Here is a 21,274-nt window from a genome sequence, read left to right as displayed (position 1 = left end):
GAGAAAAGCGTTGACAAAAATAAAACTGTATTACCGATATTTTTGAAAAGCAAGATCCCATTTGGTGTTGCTGATGATACCTAGATGATGATGCTGATGATGCTGCTGATGAAGCTATCAACCTATGCGTGCGCAATCAAGCCAAAAAAAAAAAAAGAGCAGAAAAAATAAAAAAGAAAAAAAAAAAAACACACATTTGTTGTGGCAATTTTTGATAATTTTTTCGCGGGCTGTCAATATCTTGGAGTAATCAGTTGTTTTTATTGCAAAAACAAGTTACATATTACAATAATTAACCAAAACAAATGATTATTAAAAACTTGATGTAACAATTAGCTTGTTTGGAGATTTTTATCAGCTACATTGAGATTATATTAGACTCAACAACCAACTCGACACGTGGAACATTAAACAGGTTGGAAACTTGGAACTTGTTGTTTGGTTTTTTAATAATTTTCAATTATTTCAATTGTTATTTATACTCAACAATTAACAACAATTACAACATAATTAAATTTACAACTAAGCAAGTTTAATAATTTTCATATTTTTTTATTTAAAGTTTATTTATTTGATTTTTTTTTGTCTCATATTTTTTAATCTCATTAATTTTTTATTTTTGTCAGTTTATTTATTGATCTACACAAATAAAACAAACAATCAATAATCAATGTATTTTGTTAATTTATCAGTTGAATGTATATTTGTTTATTTTTTAATTTAAGATTATATTTGATTAAATTATTAAATTTATTTTTGATAATAATCAAGATAATCTAAATTATAACCAAACATTTTAAAATGAAAAAAAAATTAAATTAAATTGTAAATTAAATTTTTTAATTTTATAATTTAATGCTACATTTGTTTATTAATATATTTTTTATTTATAGATTAAAATCTTCATGTGATAAATCAATGACATGCCTGCCTTCAAAGTACCAGAGGTGCCTAGGCTTGGTAATAAAATTATTTCAACAAATGCAATAAACAATAAAGCCCATGTACAATCACTCAATGATAAAAATAAGGTATAATTGTTTTATTATTTAATTATCATGTTACTGATTATACAACAACTATATGTATTTTATTTTTTTTTAGAACATAAAATAGGTCAGTTAAAATTAATAATGATTTGTTTTTAATTTTTATATTTCAGTTGTATTTAGAATTTTTTATGATACTGAAAATAAAACTCAAAGAAATACTCAATATGGAAATTATTAATCATGATAGAGTTTTTGAACCATTGCCAAATTTATTAAGAACAATTGATGAATTGAATCCAGCTAGAAAACCAACTCATCGTGGTAAAAGAACAAAGAAATCTAAAAATTCGAAATCGAATAATTCTAATGATAAAAGTGATTTAACAAATGCTAAAATTATAAATGATATTGATACTGGAGAATTAACGTGTTCATCAAATATTTTACGAATGAATATTGATGATTTGGATAAGAAAAATGTTGAAGAAAATAATTTACAATCTCAAATGAATGATGAAAAGATTGTTAAAGCAAAAAAACCAACACATCGAGGAAGAAGAACTAAAAAATCTAAAAAAACAAAAGTTGATGATGATGAACGTAATTCCAATGAAATAATAATGAATTCAATGCTAAATAATAATGAAATTACTATTGAGCTAATAGAAAATACAACAAATAAATTAAACAATTTAAATATAAATAAATTAAATGATAAAAATGATGAATCATTGATTAGAAATTGTGCTGAAAATACAGATAAATCAGGGAAAAATAAAAAACCAACTCATCGAGGTAAAAGAACAAAAAAAAATAAGCCAAATTGTGATAATTTAAAAGAACAAAATCATCATGATATTGATGAAAAAATTATGAATATTAATAATGATCAATCAAATGAAACATCAATATATAAAATGAATTATAATAATTTAAAAAATGATTACAAAACAACAGAAACAATAGAAAATAATTATATTTTTGATACGAAAAATAAAATATTTTCATCAAATAATCATCAGGCATTTATAAAATCACAAGGACAAATAATTCAAATACCACCTGAAATAACAATAACACCTGTACAAAAAAAACCACAAGAAATAATTGAAATTTTACCAAAAAATGATGAACAAGTTTTATTAAAATTAAAAAAACCAACTCATCGTGGAAAAAGAACTAAAAAAACAAAATCAACAAAAGAAAATCAATCAAATGAAGCAAATTTGTTGAATGATGATCAAGATAATCAAGTTGGTGGTAGAAAAAGAAAATCAAAAATAATTGATTCACTTGAAAAACTTGATGATGAAGTTGTTGATAAAATTGATGAATATTTTACAAATTTAATATACGAGCCAGGATCATTTACAAAGTTAAAAGTTGAAAATGATGCTAAAAATTATACAGTTGTATCAAAAATAGCATTTACAAATGTTATACGTTTATTTTTTATTCATGCTAAAGTACCAACAACTGAACCAAATTTATCATCAGTTGTATTTAGATTTATGCATACAATTATTGACATTCATAAAGGTCGTTTTGATATGACTGATGTATTTTTAACAGTATGTGAAGAATTTTTTCCAATGGGAAGTTTTAATTTAATAGCATTAGTTGGTTATTTATGTGCTAAAAAATGGCTATCATTAACATTTTTAATTAAATGTATTGAATATTATTTCACATATATATCTGAAAGTAATGCTCTATTTTTATGTGTACTTATTAAAACTGTTGAAGAAAATTATGATACAGATAAATTAACTAATCAATATTGGAATAGATTTAAATCAATAACAATTAGTGAAAAAAAAGATTTAAAACTTGTTGCTCTTATTGAAAAATTCAATTCAACTAAAGACGTATGGTCTTTACTTCCAAAATAAATTTGACAATTATTATTTATAAATATATTACTTTCTTATTGCTAATTAATTCAATTTATTATTATTTTTTTTTTTTCGATCAAATGTCAACAAACATTCTACCTCGATTAAAATTATTTTTCATCAAATAAATAATCATTTTTAAAAAATTTACAATTATTTATTTATTTTATTAATAATTTACCTTTAAAAAAATTACACCAAGTAATGATTAATGAATTTTATAAATGTTTTTAAATTTCGATTGTTTTTTTTTCTACTTAATTGTAAATTTATTTTTCATTCAGTGAATCATACTTTACAAATTTTGATATTAAATAAATAAACAAAATATATATATAATTATAGTCTACACTCTTGGGATACTTGAGAATGAAAAAATAAAAAAAAAAAATTGGGCAATGACGAAGAGGATGAGACCTGGAGATGATGATGATGAGTCAACACTGGACAATGCATCTGTCCTTCTCTCATTTCCCAGTATTCGCAGCTACCCTCTCCACTTTAAATGGAATTTCGTTATATTTTTCCATTCACAAAGTTACTTTAACGATTCATTACGAAATTGGAAGGTTATCAATATCAATCCTCAAAAAAATATTTAAAAGATTTAAAGATTCTTCAATGAAAAAAGAAAAATCTTTTTTATTTTTTTAATATTAATTTCAAAACAATTTCATTGAAGAATATTTTTTAATTAATAAATAATTATTTAATAATTTTATTTATTGTTTATAATTTTTATGAATGACTCAGTTTAATTAATTTAATAATTTTTTTACATGACGAATTTTAAACCCGGAATTGGAAGAAAAAAAAAATTGTATTTACTTGGTAAAGTTGAATCATCATGTGGTGATTTCTTCATCGGTTAGCGAAGAAAGGTGAATGCGAGTAAAAAAAAAAATATATATGTAAGTATCACAAGCGGCATGGTTGTTTATGAATCATCATCATACAGAAGTTTTGGAAATAAAATTCATTGGTTTACAAGACAACCAAGGAGCAAGTCAACAAGTGCATCAGTTTCGCCAAATAAAAATCCATCAGCTATTTATCAATAAACAATTTAGTATTAATTTTTTTTATCAACAGGGATGTCTTGAAGAGTAAATGAGATTATTAAAAATTAAAAACAGAAATGAATAGTAATCGTGATAGTGGTGATGAACTGTGTGGTGTTATAAAACTATTAAATTTAGATATGGAAATTTGTGAAGGTAATGAAACAGTTGATGATACTATTTGTGATAATTGTGATAGAAATTATGATGATGATGATAATTCTACAACAGATGATAGACAAGTCATCTTGCCAACGAGTAAGAATAATTTTTAATTAATTTTATAATTGTTTATTTATAAATTTATAAACAAATAGAAAATATATTTTGATATTTTTAATTGTTAGTTTGTCAACAAAAAAATGTTGTCTATTTTTTTAAAAATAATTTACAGATCCGTCGGAATGGAATGAAAGTCATGTACAAGCATGGTTGACTTGGTGTGGTCGTACATTTTCTATTGAACATCTTCCATCTCCAGAGGAATTGCCAAGTAATGGAAAAGAACTTTTAGATATTTCATATGACAAATGGAAGGGTTTACCTGGTGGTAAATTATTAGCTAGACATCTTGGATATTTACATCTTCAAGCAACTGGTATTCATCTGCCGAAATTACTTCAAGAAGAATCAATGAATGGTAAATAAATAATAAATTAATATATAAAATTATTAAATAATAATTAAATTAATTTATTAATATTGAAAAAAAATTTATTTAAAAAATAACGTAAATAATTTATAAAAAAAACTAGGTAAATATTTTTTGGAATAAAAAGAATAGATTTTATTCTGGTGAATTTAAATAATATAATTTTTAATTAACAAAAATTAATTGAAAAAGTAAATTATAAAAAATCTATATAAATTTGCATTAAAAAAAAAATTTTCTATTTGTTTAATAAAAAATCCAGTTAAATTGTAATTTCAATTATAATTTAAACAAAAAAAAAAAAAAGGTAATACTGTTTAAGAACAGAAATAATAGAATTACCCTCGTAAATTTAAATGTCATGATTATTTCGATACGAGAATTTTATTAAATCCTTTACACACTCAATGTTTTCTACACTCTATATATATTGAATTTTGATAAGATCAGAGAATGACCAGCAGTGCAAGCTAACAATTCCCAAGGGTGAAATTTTCCACACGAAAAAAATAAAGAAAACAATGAATTTTCACACACTTAACTTGAACTATATGTCTACTCACACTTGGACACCTTAATCTCCAGCAATATATTTTTTTTTTCATTCTTTTTTTTGCAATCTTTTAAGGGTAAATGACATACAAAAGTAAATATATAAATTGACCGTTCAAGTACCACATGAGATTATCTTTAAAATCTCATAAATAAAAATAAATAAATAACAAAAAAAATAAATTCTAATAGATAAATCCTTTTATAATTTATTTCAAATATATCGAAAAATATTTCTCTGCAATTTTATCAATTAAAAATTATTATTTTCGAATATTTTAAGCTGTTGATAATTTATAAAATAAATCAGCGTTATTATTTTGGAGTGATGTCTTCATGAATAAACCATTTAAGTGAAGAAAAACTTCACTGTGCTTGCACCTTGATATTATTCAGCCAAAGAAAGACAAAATGTTGAGAAAAAAAAAAAAGAGAAATCAAGTACCAAGACTTGAACAAGTACTATCGTTGGATAAAGTTTATATATATCTATGTATATAAACTATTTAAACCATCTTCTTTGTCATGTTTCATCTCAACTTATAAAATTCAAACGGGATTTTGGGGTGGTAAGCTCACCACGGGGCGCGGCTATATTGTTTTCTTGATGAGCTTGAAACATTCATCCCCCATTTACAATTCACGCCCAACAAATATCCATATATATTCAAGCTGTTTAAATTTTTTTAAACAAAATTTATTAATTAATTTTATAAATCTATCACTAAACAAAATTTAAATAATTATTTTTCAAACAGTAAATAAATTATTCTAAAAAAAAAAACGAAACAATTCAAAATAAATTCAATTAGCTCAATAAAAAATAAAAAATGAAATTAATTTTTTCAACTAAATAATAAACTGGTAAATTATATAGTTAAAATTTGCATTCAAAAATTACATTATTATTAACAATATAATTTGTTGTAAATTAAATTTATGATAAAAAAAATTTCGAATATTTTTTTTCTATTTTAATATTTGTTTATTTATTTATTTTTGATGGAATATTATTTAAGTGACATATAGTTACTTGGGATTTATGTAGCTTTTTTTTTTTTATAAGAGGGTGGAGAAACCCCGTTGATATGGTGGTGCAGTGGTAGTGGAAAGTGAGATAAGAACTGAAATCATTGAAGCCAAAGATTGCTCAGATTCTCACAACACTTGCCAACAAACAGAACGTATTTTTTTTCATTATAAATATTTTATTAAACAAATTGTTTTTATTAAAATTTCATTTTAAAAAATTTATTTTTTTTAATTAACAAGTGAATTTAATAAAATATATATTTTATTTTTTAAATTAGAATCAATTTAGACAATGGGTTAGTCTTTTGTATATTTAAATAAAAAAAAATTATTATTTTGATACGTTATGTGGAGAATTCAGCCACATTCATTGCATCTTCATCATCGAGATCCTCGATTTGATCCAGCTGCAATTATTTACAACGGTAAATTAAAATATAATATTTAAAATTAAAAAAAAACTCTTTATTATTTATTTTTTAAATAAGTGTTTAAAAAATTGTCGCGACAAAAGTGAATTTGTTTGATCATGCTTTTAGTATTTTATATAGGACAATAATTTATTATCCTGTCGTTATTTTTGGCGCCACACAAGACGTGTGATAAAACGGAAATTCCTAACAACACTATGTCGGTATATTTAAAATAAATTTGTGTGTGATCTTTTTATGTTAAATCATTGTTAAATAAAAAAAACAAATATATAAATATATTGGCGGTGACTTTGTTATTCAATTTTAAATCTTATCACGATAATGTCGTGAAAAAAAAAATTTCTCATTTTTATTTCTGAGAAATTTAAATATATATTTTTGCGGTGAACAAGTGGGTGGTCAATGGTCATCTTGTAAAATATATATTTTATAATTTAAAAGTCAAAAAAATATATAATGATATTAATAAAATTAACGAAAAAAAAATAGTAAAAATAAATTAAATTATATTTGATAATTTTAAATGAATTTTTAATTATTTTTATTATTGATTATTCAACTTTTGTGTATGATTTTTCATCATCATCATAAATTTTAGACGAACAGCTTTTGTTGAATTCAGATTCATCACTTGTTCCTGATGAAATTGAAGAAGCTGAAGCTGATGCAATTGATTGAGAATCATTTGAATAACCAGATCCACTGTTTTCATGATTTTCATCATCTTTATATTTAGTTTTTAATATTAACATAAATAAACAAAGTACTGCTATTATTAATAATCCACCAGCTAAAAGTGACACAGGGAATATTATGCTGCCACTTTCTTCTGTTTCTAGACCAGTTATATTTGGAGTATTTGATAATGTTGTTGATGATGTTGATGTTGATGACATTGTAAATTTATATCACCTAAAAATTACGTTAAAAACAATAGACAAATTTTCTAAATAATTTTTTTTTTGTTATTAAAAAAAACTACACATATTTATCTATTAAAAAAAATTAAAAATTAGTATTTTAGTATTCACCTTGTTCTCGATATAACAATACTAATTTTTTCGATTTGAAATTTTTTTTTTTAAATACTAAATCTTCAGGATAAAATTAAATAAAATTAATTTTATTTATAAAAAAAAAAAAAAAATAATATTATTTACGACACATAATATTCTGTGGTTTTTAATAAACTAAAATGTTTTTTTTTTTCTTTGTTAATTAAACATTGTTATCTGAAAAAAAAATATATATTTTTAAATTTTTTTAAGTAGATAAAATTTGTTTTTTTTTTTTTTAATTATATTTTGATATTCTAAAATTAATCTATGTGATAAAAAAAAAAAATAGGTAGATAAATTATTTTATAAAAAATTGTATTTTTTATTTTTTTTTATAGAAAGGTACAACCTCTTTCAGAGAACTTGTGCGTTGATTGGTTCAACTGGTAACGTTGGTAACTCGGGGGCGGTCGGTGGCGGGCAAGTTCAACTATGGCAATTTCTTCTTGAGTTGTTATCAGAATCATCAAACTCATCTTGCATTGCATGGGATGGTAATAATGGTGAATTTAAATTAACTGATCCAGAAGAAGTTGCACGTAGATGGGGTGAAAGAAAAAGCAAACCAAATATGAATTATGATAAACTTTCAAGAGCACTTAGGTAAGCAATTGATTGCTCTAATAAATTATCACATTTTAATTATTTATTTTTGCTTTTTTTGAAATTAAATTTGTTGTTTCTCTAGGTATTATTATGATAAAAATATTATGACAAAAGTGCATGGTAAAAGATATGCATATAAATTTGATTTTCATGGTTTGATGATGGCTTGTCAAGCACAAGCTGGTGTCAGCTTTGAATCATCAACATCATCAAGTATTTCATCACCAGCTCGTCACTTATATTCACCTGCATCAACCAGCACAAATGTTGTAGCTATTTTGAGACCAGAAACGACAAGTCAATCATCAACAAGTCCTTCAACATCAACTCATTATTGTTGGCCTTATCCACAATATTCACCACCACCATAAATATTTTTTCCACTATATTATATATTGTTGTTAATCATGCTCAATTAATCAATATCAATCAAAATGTACCTAATGAATTTTCAATTAAATTGATAATAAAAGAAAATTTAAAATTCATTTATTTGTAAGTTTTGTTTATTTTTTTTTAAACTGTTTTTTTTCCTACAACTAAACGGAACGAAGAAATTATTTGAAAATTTTACAGTTAATTCTAGAAATAATACTGAAAATATGAGTGTATTAAAAATTTGAAAAATATATTTTTTTTATAGAGAAAAAAATTAATTAACAAGAAGCTATAAAAGTTGGGTAATTGGGTTTTTATTATTTTTCAATTTTTTTTTTTTTTCGATATTTTATTTTTCTACAAACAAACGAAACGAAGAAATTACTTGGAAATTTTACAGGATATTCTAGAAACAATAAGAAAAATATTAGTGTATTAAAAATTTAGAAAATATTTTTTTTTTATGGAGAAAAAAATTAATTAACCCGAAGCTAAAAACTGCTAATTTATTATTTTTTTATTTCGATTTTTATTACTCTACAAAAATTGAACGTAAAAAAAAATTTAACAGTAAAATAAATTATTTAAAAGTTAAATAAATAAATTTTGATAGAGTTTTTCTATTTTTTAATAAAATTTTTAAATATATAACAGCCATTTTTTTACTTGAAATTAGCGCCACTATTGTAGAGACGATGAATGAGGTAACCCTGTCATAGTGTCATCTGACACAAACAGTCAATAAAAAAATATCTGATTACCTTTGTTATATATTTTTACAAAGAAAACAAAAAAAAAAAACAAATAAACAATTGTTAAACGTGAATTAAAAAGTTGTCAACTCAACAAGGTAATTTGTTTATTATATAAACAAAAAAATGGGTGACGTAAAATCTTTTTTGCATCAATGGTGTGCAAAAAATGGAAAAGAGCCAACATTTGACGTCAGACCAACCGGTAAATATATTAATTATTAACAAGATTAATTAACCAAAATTAAATATAAATATGTACATTAATTAAAATAATAATAATTATTATTCTAGGACCAAAGCATCGTCAACGTTTTTTATGTGAACTTAGAGTTGTTGGATTTGATTATGTTGGTGCTGGTAATTCAACAAACAAAAAAGATGCTCAAGGAAATGCATCTCGTGATTTTATAAATTATTTAATACGAGTTGGAAAAGTTAATGCAAATGATGTACCAGCAGATACTAATACATCAACTGTAACACAAGAAACAACACCAACACCAGCATCAACATCATCATCAACATTAGAGCTAAATGTCAATGCAACACCATTTAGATCTGTATTTCAAGATGGAATGGGACCAAATGACATTGGTCAAGCATACAGACCATATAATCAACAAGGACAAAAAGATTATACATATATTGATCGTATTGCTGAACAAAAACGTGTTGAAGATGCTGAAGATGTTGATGTTAATGCTGGTATTCATGGTAATTGGACAATTGAAAATGCTAAATCAAAATTACATCAATATTTACAAACAATTAAAGTTAATACTGATTATAAATATACACCAGTTGGTCCAGATCATACAAGGTACAATATTCAATTTAATCAATGTTTGTCTTTTTTTTTTTTCTCTCTAAACACCTCTTTTTGTATTAAAATAATGAATATCCTCAGAAGGACACTTTGTAGTACACAAAAAAAAGTATTTATAATCAATAAAATTAATGAAAAAAAAAGAGGCAATTTATGTGACCAAAATTTCCATTGAAATTAATTAATCAATGAAAAATTTGGGATTAATTAATCACTAAATTAATTGAAAAAAAAAAACAAAAAAACAAATGAATTGTGTACTACAATGTGGCCTTGATTCAACTTCTATCACTTGGTGAGTCTATAAATTAAATTACAATATGTAATTTAATATTTAACACTAAATCAATGAGCAAATTTTTGTTAATATTATTATTTTTTTTCTCCATTTAATTCAGGAGTTTTATGGCAGAGATGACAATTTATGTGAAGCAACTTAATAGAAGTAAGTATTATCAATAAATAATTTATAAAATGAAAAAAAAATGCTTATTAAAATGATGATTTATTAATTGACAGATATAACTGGTCATGAGACTGGTTCAAATAAACAAACAGCATCAAAAAGTTGTGCACTTTCAATAGTACGTCAACTTTATCATCTTGGTGTTATTGAAGCATTTACTGGTACACTTAAAAAAAATCGTGATGCTGAACAAATAAAGCCATATCCAGTAAAATTATCACCACAATTGGTAAATGATATTAATGAAACATTATCAGCACTTGAAATACAGCCAATAAATGTTCATGCAGTACCAGCACCAATGAAAGTGGATCAAAATAATGATGGTGATTGTGGTACATCATCAGCACCTGGTATATCATTGGTAACTGAACATGTACTTGATGATTTTATATCATCAGTACCACAACCAGCTGGTGTTGTATCATGGTCACCACCACAAGAAAATTGGAATCCATGGACTGGCTGTAATATTGATGAGGGACCATTGGCAACAATGTCTTTGGATAAATTATCAAAAGATATGATGGAAGAAAATCGTGAAAGATTAAAACAAAATCAGGCACTTCAAGAAAGTAATAAACAACGTTCATCATTGCCAGTATTTTTAAAGAAAAATGAAATAATGGCAGCAATAAATGATAATCCAGTAATAATAATAAGGGGTAATACTGGATGTGGTAAAACAACACAAGTTTGTCAATTTATACTTGATGATTATATTGCATCTGAACAAGGTGGTTATTGTAGTATTGTTGTAACACAACCACGTCGTATATCAGCAGTATCAGTTGCTGATCGTGTTGCCAATGAAAGATGTGAAAATCTTGGTCAATCAATTGGTTATTCAGTACGTTTTGAATCATGTCTACCACGTCCATATGGTAGTGTTATGTTTTGTACTGTTGGTGTTTTACTACGTAAACTTGAGGGTGGTTTACGTGGTGTATCACATGTTATTGTTGATGAAATACATGAACGAGATGTTAATTCAGATTTTATAATGGTATTGCTACGTGATATGATACATCATTATCCAGATTTACGTGTTATTTTAATGTCAGCAACAATTGATACAACATTATTCAGTCAATATTTTAATGATTGTCCAATAATTGAAGTACCAGGTAGAGCATATCCAGTACAAGAATATTTTCTTGAAGATTGTATTTATTTAACAAAATTTGTACCACCAATGGATTCTAAAAAACGTAAAACACGTGATGCTGAAGAAGCAAGTTATGCTGATGCTGGTGAACCAGATGAAAATTTAAATAAAATAATTGGTAATGATTATGATGAACATACTAAAAATTCAATGTCACAATTATCAGAAAAAGAAATAAGTTTTGAACTTATTGAATCATTATTACAATATATTAAACATCAAGGTATACCTGGTGCTGTATTAGTATTTTTACCTGGTTGGAATATAATATTTGCACTTATGAAACATTTACAACAACATCCAATATTTGGTGGTCAAAATTATACAATAATACCATTACATTCACAATTACCAAGAGAAGATCAAAGAAAAGTATTTGATTCAGTACCAACAAATATAACAAAAGTTATATTATCAACAAATATTGCTGAAACATCAATAACAATTGATGATGTTGTATATGTTATTGATTCATGTAAAGCTAAAATGAAGCTATTTACATCACATAATAATATGACAAATTATGCAACAGTATGGGCATCTAAAACAAATTTAGAACAAAGAATGGGAAGAGCTGGACGTGTTAGACCTGGTTTTTGTTTTCATTTATGTTCACGTGCACGTCATGCAAGAATGGATCAACATATTACACCAGAAATATTTCGTACACCATTACATGAACTTGCATTATCAATTAAATTACTTAGACTTGGTAATATTGGACAATTTTTATCAAAAGCCATTGAACCACCACCAATTGATGCTGTTATTGAAGCTGAAGTTATGTTACGTGAAATGAAATGCCTTGATAAGAATGACGAGCTAACACCTTTGGGTAAAATCCTTGCAAGATTACCAATTGAACCAAGATTAGGTAAAATGATGATACTCGGTTGTATATTTAGAGTTGGTGATGCATTATCAACAATGGCTGCAAATAGTACAACATTTCCTGAGGTATATAATTTAGGTCCTGATATGAGACGTTTATCAATGCAACAAAAATGGTTTGCTGGTGCACGTTACAGTGATCATGTTGCAATGTTACATGCATTTCAAACATGGGAAGAAGCAAGAGGTGGTGGTGAATATGCTGAACAAATGTTTTGTGAATCAAAAGGTTTAAGTATGCCAACATTGAGAGTAACATGGGAAGCTAAAAATCAATTACAAGGTTTATTACAACAAACTGGATTTCCAGAAACAACATTATGTCCAACACCATTAAATTATCAAGCTGGTGCTGATGTTAGATTAGACACAATAACAGCATTATTATGTATGGGACTTTATCCAAATGTATGTTATCATAAAGAAAAAAGAAAAGTTCTAACAACTGAATCAAAAGCAGCATTAATACATAAAACATCAGTTAATTGTAGTAATTTTGATCAAAATTTTCCATTTCCATTTTTTGTATTTGGTGAAAAAATAAGAACAAGAGCTGTATCATGTAAACAAATGACAATGGTATCACCAATTCATTTATTGTTATTTGGTTCAAGAAAAGTTGAATATATTGATAATGTTGTACGTCTTGATAATTGGATTAATTTAGATATTGATCCACAACATGCTGCATCAATTGTTGCATTAAGACCAGCATTGGAAAGTTTTGTAATACGTGCATCAAATAATCCAGAAACAATTCTTGATGTTAGTCCAATTGAAGAAAAAGTATTGTCTGTTATTAAATCATTGTGTGGAATGAATGCTGGAAGATATGAAATGGAACCAATAACATCTGGTGGATTTCAATCAAGAAGACCACCAAGAGGTCATTCTACTAGTTTTTCAAATGATGTACCAGCTAAATTAATGCGAAGTGATAATGATTACAGAGATACAAGAGGATATTCTGGATATAATAATGAACACAGAGGGCAAGGAGGTTTTAGAGGTCCACCACGTGGTGGTAATGGTGGATTTAGAGGTTCATTTGGAAGAGGAGGAGGTGGTGGTAATTTTAGAGGCAGTTATGGAAATCATGGTGGAGGCTTTGGTGGACCATCCAATCAAGGATTTCAAAATAGATATTAATTTATATAACGCATGTTCTCCTATTCGTCAATTTAATGTTGTCTACAATTATTAAAAAAAAAATATTTCTTCAATAATAATTAGTTTTTTATTAATTTATATATATTAAACTAATTATACGTTTTTTTCTAAATTTTATATTTTAATTTTCTTTATTTTATTTTATATTTAAAATACAATTTCTGTTTTATTTTTTTTTTTTCGTATGATAATTGACAATAAAAAAAAAATGAAAAAAATTAAACATTGTTAAATGTTTTATTTCGTAATAATAAAAATATTAAATATTATTTTTAAATTTATTACAAAATGAGAATTTAAATATTTATGTTTGCAGCACGTGCAAAAAAAATATATACAATTTTTTTTCATGTATACTTCGTGCTTAATCATGTTTTTTAAATTATTTTAAATAAAAAAATATATTGAACAAGTAGTCTTTGACACGTACTTGAGACAACGAAATTAGATTATTGTCTAAAAATCCAATAAATATAGCTTTTCGTCTTTGAATATTTTCAGTTTTATTTAAAGTTCTAAATAAACCGCACTACTCAATAAATTTCGAATAAAAAAATGAATCTGAGTAAGTAAAATAATTTTTTTTTTAAATTACAAAATTACAAGTTTAAATAATTAAAGTAATTTTAATTTTCTATTACATTCAAGTGTTATGTTTAATAAATAATTTAAAATAATTCATTACAATTTTTAGAATCAACAATAGTTGGGTTTTTTTTATTATTAATTTTACAAATAAAATTGATAACAAGCCAAGAACTCGTTGAATATGGATCAGGCACTGGACCTGTAGACTTAACTACAATTGAATCAACCGAAGCAAGCTACCCATTACCCGAAGAAGACAAAAGCACAAACCTGCCAGCCACTGAATCTACATACCCAATTACAATTGAAGTTGAAGCAACCACAGAAACTACGGAGGTCACTTCAACATACGCAAAATCCGCTAGAAAATTAGGAGATCCAGTCACCTCAATAACACCAAAAAGCTTTACCAGTTCACCATGTAATGAAAATTCGCTAGAAAAGCTTTATTCTTGGTCAAGAAATGAAACATCATTAAATCTATTTTGGTTTCCATCAAAAACAAAATTTACACATTACATTGTCAGCATAGAACCACCTGATTCAGCTGAACCAATTCAAATTTTTAAAAAGAAAAACATAAAGTTCTCTGATAAAGTTAATGTGGCTTTCACCGATTTACACTCATCTACATTCTACAATATATCTTTAAAAAAAGCTTATGGTGCTAAAATATTATCTGAAACATTTATGAACTGGACAACACCACCTGCTCAGCCTTTAAATTTATACGTTGATGAATCATCAATAACTCCAAAAACTGAACGACGTGGTTATTATAAACTTATATCATCTGGTTTGATTTATATAAGTTTGAAGAGAATGACGATACATTGTATAATTTGGATGATTTTGTTTGTAATTACTGACGCAGTATGAATGATGAATCAAGTAATCCAGCAGTGACAAGTGTCTCTTTACCAAGTAAAAATAATCGAAACAAAGCTCGTTTAGGTAGACCAAGTTCAACAACTGATTATCATTGGGTACAACCAACTGATGAGCCCTACTATACAGAGCCTAATACTGCCCCCGAAGAACAAACATCAAGATATATCAACACTAATTATAACATAAATATAAATGGTAAAAAAAAATAACAGCTACATTAAACAAGTAAAAATAATTCAACAAATTTCAACAAATATTTTTACTCACTACTTGTATTTTAACTAAAAATAAATTGCATAAACAAATGTAGTAAATGTTATTAAAAATAACACTGAATTTTATTTTCATTCATGAATATATTTTTATTTAATAATTATTTTCTCTTTATTTATTTTTTTTTTCATCACAAATTTAACACAAGTATATTCTATCAAAAATAATATTGCCAAAGCAGCTGCATTGTTTATTATTATAAATTTTTCAACGAAGCTTAGTTGTATATATATTTTATTGTGCTGAAAAAGCTTTAAATTATATTTTTCTTAAAACTAATATTATTATATATTTTTGTTGTCATTGAAGTGGCTTTGCAAGCAATAATAATTATGAGATTTGAAATATATTATCAAAATTATTTCATCTCAGCATTGTTTAACAAAGATCTTAATTGCCAACAAGAATTTCATATTCAGCAAATGGAACTTCAGATCCAGCAAATGGTATGTAACATACACTGTGTGATGCTTGTACTTTTCCAATAGTCATTGTACCTTCATGATTAACTCTTCCAACAAATAATGGCTCACCATCTTCAGTCTCACCAGCTGGTATGGCATTTGATGGAACATCACCACCACTTGCAGCAACCCAATTACCAGTACAACCACAAAGAACCTAAAATTAAACCAAAAAATCATGAAAAAACAATTTAAAATATTTATAAAATTTAAATACTTTGACGAATCAATACCTGATAATCAGCTTTTCCATGTTCTTCACCTCCCCAAGCTATGTAACAAACACCATGACTTGGTTTGAGTTTACCAGGAATAACAGCACCCTCATGATTTGCACGAGCAACATAAAGTGGCTCACCATCGTCACCACCCTCAAGAGCACCTGGTGGAATACTACCTCCTGATGCATCACACCAACAAACTGAACCACCTGATAATAATTCAGCTGGTGCTGATGGTGCTGATGCATTTGCATTTGAATCTAACAAATAAACAATCATCAATTGATCATTATCTTCATAATAAAATTACACACATTCAAAACAAATATTAAATAATATTTAAATATCAATTAATTACAAAAATAATTAAAATAATATTATTTACAAAATTAAATTATTTGTTATTTAATTCAACACATTAGCAAAAAAAATATCCAGTTAAAACAAGTTGAAAATTATTTGGCATTGTTAATTTTTTTGATAATAATAATTATTTTTTTATTTAAATTTAAAAGCATTTAATGATTATTGATTTATTTTTGAGTATTTTGATTTTTTTTTCTATTGATATTTAAATACGTACGACCATCATAATTCCCAATGCAAATTTCTGTAATAAAATTGTATTTTAATAATTATTTATTATTGAATTTTAAGTTATTTTACTGACCTTCTAGAAGCCATTCGCCTTGTGCACCCCATGCTGTGCAAACTCTGTTAAATAAAATAAATAGATTAATAATTTTTATAAAGAAAATTATTATTTTTTAAAATATAAATAGTAAATACTAACCCAAAGTAATTTATTTCGAATGGTTCAGGATCAAAGTAACTCAATATTGCTGATGGTTCACCTTCTTTTCCAACACTAATTTGTCCATCACCCCATCTTGAATAAATTATAAAATATATTAAATAAAATTTAGTGATATTATTTAAATGTTTATTGATAAATTTACCTTATCCAAAAACCTCGAAGCTCATCATTACTGAGAATTGCTGGAGTCTCTTCTTGAGAAACTTCTGGTTGAGTTTTATTTTTACGAATGACTGATTTACTATTTCCCCATCCGCCAATAAAGACCTTTAATTTAATTAATCATTTATTTATTATTAAATGAGTAATTTTGGGATTTAAAAAATATAGTTTACCTCGTAGATTGGTTGGTCATCAGAGGGACCAGTTGTCAATGCAATGTGAGCATCATTTGGTGCCTTCACACGAAATTGCAACTGTCTTCCAGATGCTGGATAAAATTTGTATGCCAATTTATCCTCAGTAGTAAGAGCTTTAAATAAACAACAAAAAAATTATAATATTTAAAATTATTTTATCAATGTTATTAATTTATTTTATTTTTTATTTCGATTTGTGTAACCTACTTTTTCGAAATTTATAAAGTAATAAAAAAATAAAATTACAAAGATAATAAAAATTGTTTAAGTGCAAATGTGGGTAGTAAATAGACTAATGCATATAAAAAAATAAAAAAAATAAATTAAAGAACTAGGTCATTCAAGGATACTCTTGGTGAAAAATATTTTGATCAATAAATTGACTGTGTTATGTCAGCAACGAGTAAACGTAATTTTCAGATTAAATCACAAAAAAAAAAAAAAAAATATATACAGCTGGTAATTTATAGTAATGTTTATAATAACAATTTGTAATTTTTTTTTTTTTTTATTCATTCTTAAAGTGTGTTCATTGATAAATCAATGCCACGAAAAAAAAAAAATCTTGAATCAGTTTGCGATTGACCTTTTGATGATGAAAAACGTGGTAAATTTATTGATGACATCAGATTATATTTTGAAATTAAATAAACAATTATAATTCATATCTCATTAGTGATATCCCCCAATGAATAAATAAATATTAAATAAATCATAGCAATAATTTAAAGATTAATAAGAATATTATTTTCAAGTTTATAATCAGGTCATTTAATTAACATAACAATCATTAAATTAGTCTAATTGAGATCAATTTTGTATTATTGCGCAATCACTTGAAATATATCCTATTTTTTTCAATTTTTTAAATAATTTAAATCTCACACATTGAGTTAAAAATATTACAAATTTTAAATAATTTTTTTTTTGAATTAAATTTGAAAACAAGTATTTATTTGTTAATTATTTTTTGAATTTTATCACCTGTCAACAGGTGATCGTTTAAATAAATATTGTAAATATTATTTTTATTATTAATAAATATTTTGCATGGCAACAAGTATATTTTATTTCACAACACGTAGAGAGAAGACAATTTCCGCTTGGCTAGCCAAACACACACACATTGTTTTGAAAAAATTTTTATTTATATTTTAATTGTAATCTACACTCAAGTAGCTGGAAGAAACAAAATTCTGTCAATGACCTTGCATAGAAACTAGTAGAAAATAAATATCAATTGTATTTAATTACAACATAAAATAAAATATTCTTGTTGTTTATTTTGAAATATTTATTTGTCTTCTAGGAAACACCTTGAATATTAATTATTGCAAAGTTTTTTCAATGCACACAAATGTTTATATTTCATGTTTATAAAAACATTAAAATATAAATATAAATGAGCTGAAATATTTTTCTATTTTATGTGTTAAATATGTTTTGTCAAGGACAAAAGCTGTTTGACATAAAAACATGATGAGTTTAATTTTAAATAATAGAAATAATTAATTAGAAATAATTTCTATACTAAAGAATTTAAAAAAAAAAAATAGTTTTATAAATCTTTTTAAAAACAATTTTAGACATTTTATCTAACGGTTTAAATATAATTAAAAAAAAAAATATTTATTAGCATTATAATTAGCTGATAATTTCATTTTTTAAATTTATAAATTTTACATGATTATTATTGAGAAAATATTTATCTATAATTTAGGTATTTAGAAATTTCATTGATGAATTTAAAAAATACATTTATAATTTTTTTCATGGAGTGTTTAATTATTGAGTGAATATTTTTGTGACAATATTTATGATATTAATTTTAAACAATAATTAAAAATATATTTATAAATATTATTTAAAAATGCCGGCCGGCAAATGATAATATAATTTTATGTCAAACTTTATCGAAACCCCACCCAAAGAAAGAGAATATTTATATTTAGAAAAACATTCAATACATTCTCCAAACTAAATTCTCTCAATGAACTTTGATGCTTGTATATTGTACTAATCTTATTTTAATTTTGAATATTAAATTGATAATTTATCAGGGACCAAAAGAAGCACCCATTTATGAAATAAATACGTAAAAAAAAAAAATGAAATTAACTTGAATGTGTGAAAAAAAAAACGAAATAAAAGTGAAATTATTATTGATGATAATTAAGATTAATAATCAATTATTGTTAAATTTATATTTACTTACAAATAGCCATATTGTTGATTATTTAATTACAAATATTTTTACTTTAAATAAATATATCCGTTTGTTTCGAGTTGCAACGTTTTACTGAATCGCATGCGAACGAAACTGTCTGGAGATTTTTCGATCCCTCTTTTTCGAATAACACACCGCATAACTCAATACGCAGGCGCTTTTTTTTTTTTTTTTTTTTTTTCTAATTAACGTATTATAATTATTAACATTTGTATGACTCATTATTTAAATGATCATAATGTTGATGATGATCTTTATTTATTATTTTTATACGTATTAAAAAAAAATAATTTTTACAATCTTATTTATTTTTAGACGACTAAATAAATGTAATTTTATAATTTTTTTTTACTATTTTTTTTTCAATCTATTTTAAGAATCTATAAAATTTTATGGATACATATTATATATTTTATTTTATTGTAGATAAATTTTGTGTAAAAAATATTTTAAAAAAATAAAAATTGTAGTAATTTTTATAAGTGTATGGTGATTAAAAAATCAAGGAATTTATATAAGATTTTAATTATTATTTTAAATTATTTAAGTAGATTAATATTGTATTATGATAATAAAAAAAAATTAATAAATTCCATTTGTAAATTAATTTTATAAATTATAATAGAATGGTAGTTAATTTTTTCATGAAAATAATTTTAATAAATTGTATAATAATAATTAATAATATAAATTAAATTATTTATAATGTTTAATTAAGTTTATCGTCTTAAACAATATCTAGTTTATCAGCCAGTTTAGCAGTAGATTAAATAAAATTATCTTTATCCAGCTGAGAATAAAATAGAAATCGTTTTTAAAAATTTTGGTATGAATAAAAGGATATAGTATTATTAATTAGTGACTGTTTATTATTTGTTGTTATTTTACAAAGTAAATTATTAAATTTTATCATGCTAATGAGACGAAATTTTAATTAAAAAAATTTGGTTGGTGAAGAGGAGAGATCAGGAGAGATCAGCTAAAGTGGCACGAAATATAGACCGTGATGGCAAAAAAATAAAAATTGATAACTCCGTTTAAAAATAAATTATTTCGTGTAATTTTTTTCGCATCGGATTCTTTAAAATGTCAGCTTATGTGTGTAGTAATTTATTATAATTCATCTTTAATAATAACAACAAAAAATTAACAATTAAAATAAAAAAAAATCCATCAATAAACGCAAAAAAAATTTTTTTTTTTTAATGCTAATTGTTAATTTTTTGTTGTTATTTTTAAAGACTAATTTTTTTGATTAATCATAAAAACAAGTTAGCATTTTAACTGACTCATTAAAAAAAAAATCACACATAAAAGTTTATTTTTAAGCATAGTACTCGATTTTGAATTTATAATTTTTTTATTGCCATCACGGTCTGCAATATGTGCCATTGACCGCTGACTCCCAACAGCTCGACGCTAAAATAAAATAAAAAATTAAAAACTAATAATCACGTCCTACATTCAAAAATAACTTTTTTTCTATATTTTTTTTTTC

General features: G+C 24.6%; 4 protein-coding genes across 6 annotated transcripts; 3 read left to right on the top strand and 1 right to left on the bottom strand.

Annotated features, from left to right (window-relative positions):
• Positions 1-307: 307 nt before the first annotated feature.
• Positions 308-3,033, top strand: LOC122860451 (metacaspase-2-like). The gene is made up of 3 exons (XM_044164268.1): positions 308-415; positions 894-1,031; positions 1,163-3,033. The coding sequence occupies exons 2-3, from the start codon at positions 924-926 to the stop codon at positions 2,882-2,884; spliced, it is 1,830 nt and encodes a 609-aa protein (XP_044020203.1). The 5' UTR covers positions 308-415; positions 894-923; the 3' UTR covers positions 2,885-3,033.
• Positions 3,034-3,750: 717 nt separating this feature from the next.
• LOC122860449 (DNA-binding protein D-ETS-6-like) lies at positions 3,751-8,711 on the top strand. Its single transcript, XM_044164265.1, has 4 exons — positions 3,751-4,206; positions 4,343-4,588; positions 8,015-8,279; positions 8,365-8,711. The coding sequence occupies exons 1-4, from the start codon at positions 4,026-4,028 to the stop codon at positions 8,651-8,653; spliced, it is 981 nt and encodes a 326-aa protein (XP_044020200.1). The 5' UTR covers positions 3,751-4,025; the 3' UTR covers positions 8,654-8,711.
• A 676-nt stretch (positions 8,712-9,387) lies between these two features.
• Positions 9,388-14,159, top strand: LOC122860448 (dosage compensation regulator). 2 transcript variants are annotated; one of them, XM_044164263.1, is made up of 4 exons: positions 9,388-9,617; positions 9,707-10,235; positions 10,640-10,686; positions 10,761-14,159. In XM_044164263.1, the coding sequence occupies exons 1-4, from the start codon at positions 9,539-9,541 to the stop codon at positions 13,913-13,915; spliced, it is 3,810 nt and encodes a 1,269-aa protein (XP_044020198.1). In that variant the 5' UTR covers positions 9,388-9,538; the 3' UTR covers positions 13,916-14,159. The 2 variants fall into 2 exon arrangements, with proteins under 2 accessions (XP_044020198.1, XP_044020199.1); XM_044164264.1 differs by lacking the exons at positions 9,388-9,617; positions 9,707-10,235 and adding an exon at positions 10,278-10,536 and having other exon boundaries at positions 10,761-13,955.
• Positions 14,160-15,671: 1,512 nt separating this feature from the next.
• On the bottom strand, positions 15,672-19,881 carry LOC122860445. Of its 2 annotated transcripts, XM_044164259.1 has the most exons (8): positions 19,765-19,881; positions 17,526-17,662; positions 17,333-17,457; positions 17,167-17,262; positions 17,044-17,087; positions 16,957-16,983; positions 16,386-16,633; positions 15,672-16,309 (listed from the first exon to the last, which is right to left on the bottom strand). In XM_044164259.1, exons 1-8 carry the CDS (start codon positions 19,772-19,774, stop codon positions 16,079-16,081), a joined length of 918 nt encoding a protein of 305 aa, XP_044020194.1. In that variant the 5' UTR covers positions 19,775-19,881; the 3' UTR covers positions 15,672-16,078. The 2 variants fall into 2 exon arrangements, with proteins under 2 accessions (XP_044020194.1, XP_044020195.1); XM_044164260.1 differs by lacking the exon at positions 16,957-16,983 and having other exon boundaries at positions 15,725-16,309.
• Positions 19,882-21,274: the final 1,393 nt, after the last annotated feature.

This window comes from Aphidius gifuensis, linkage group LG1 (genome assembly GCF_014905175.1).
Source record: "Aphidius gifuensis isolate YNYX2018 linkage group LG1, ASM1490517v1, whole genome shotgun sequence".
Classification (NCBI taxonomy): domain Eukaryota; kingdom Metazoa; phylum Arthropoda; class Insecta; order Hymenoptera; family Braconidae; genus Aphidius; species Aphidius gifuensis.
The sequence above is the reverse complement of the archived record's forward strand: the minus strand, read 5'-3'. Positions and strand labels throughout refer to the sequence as shown.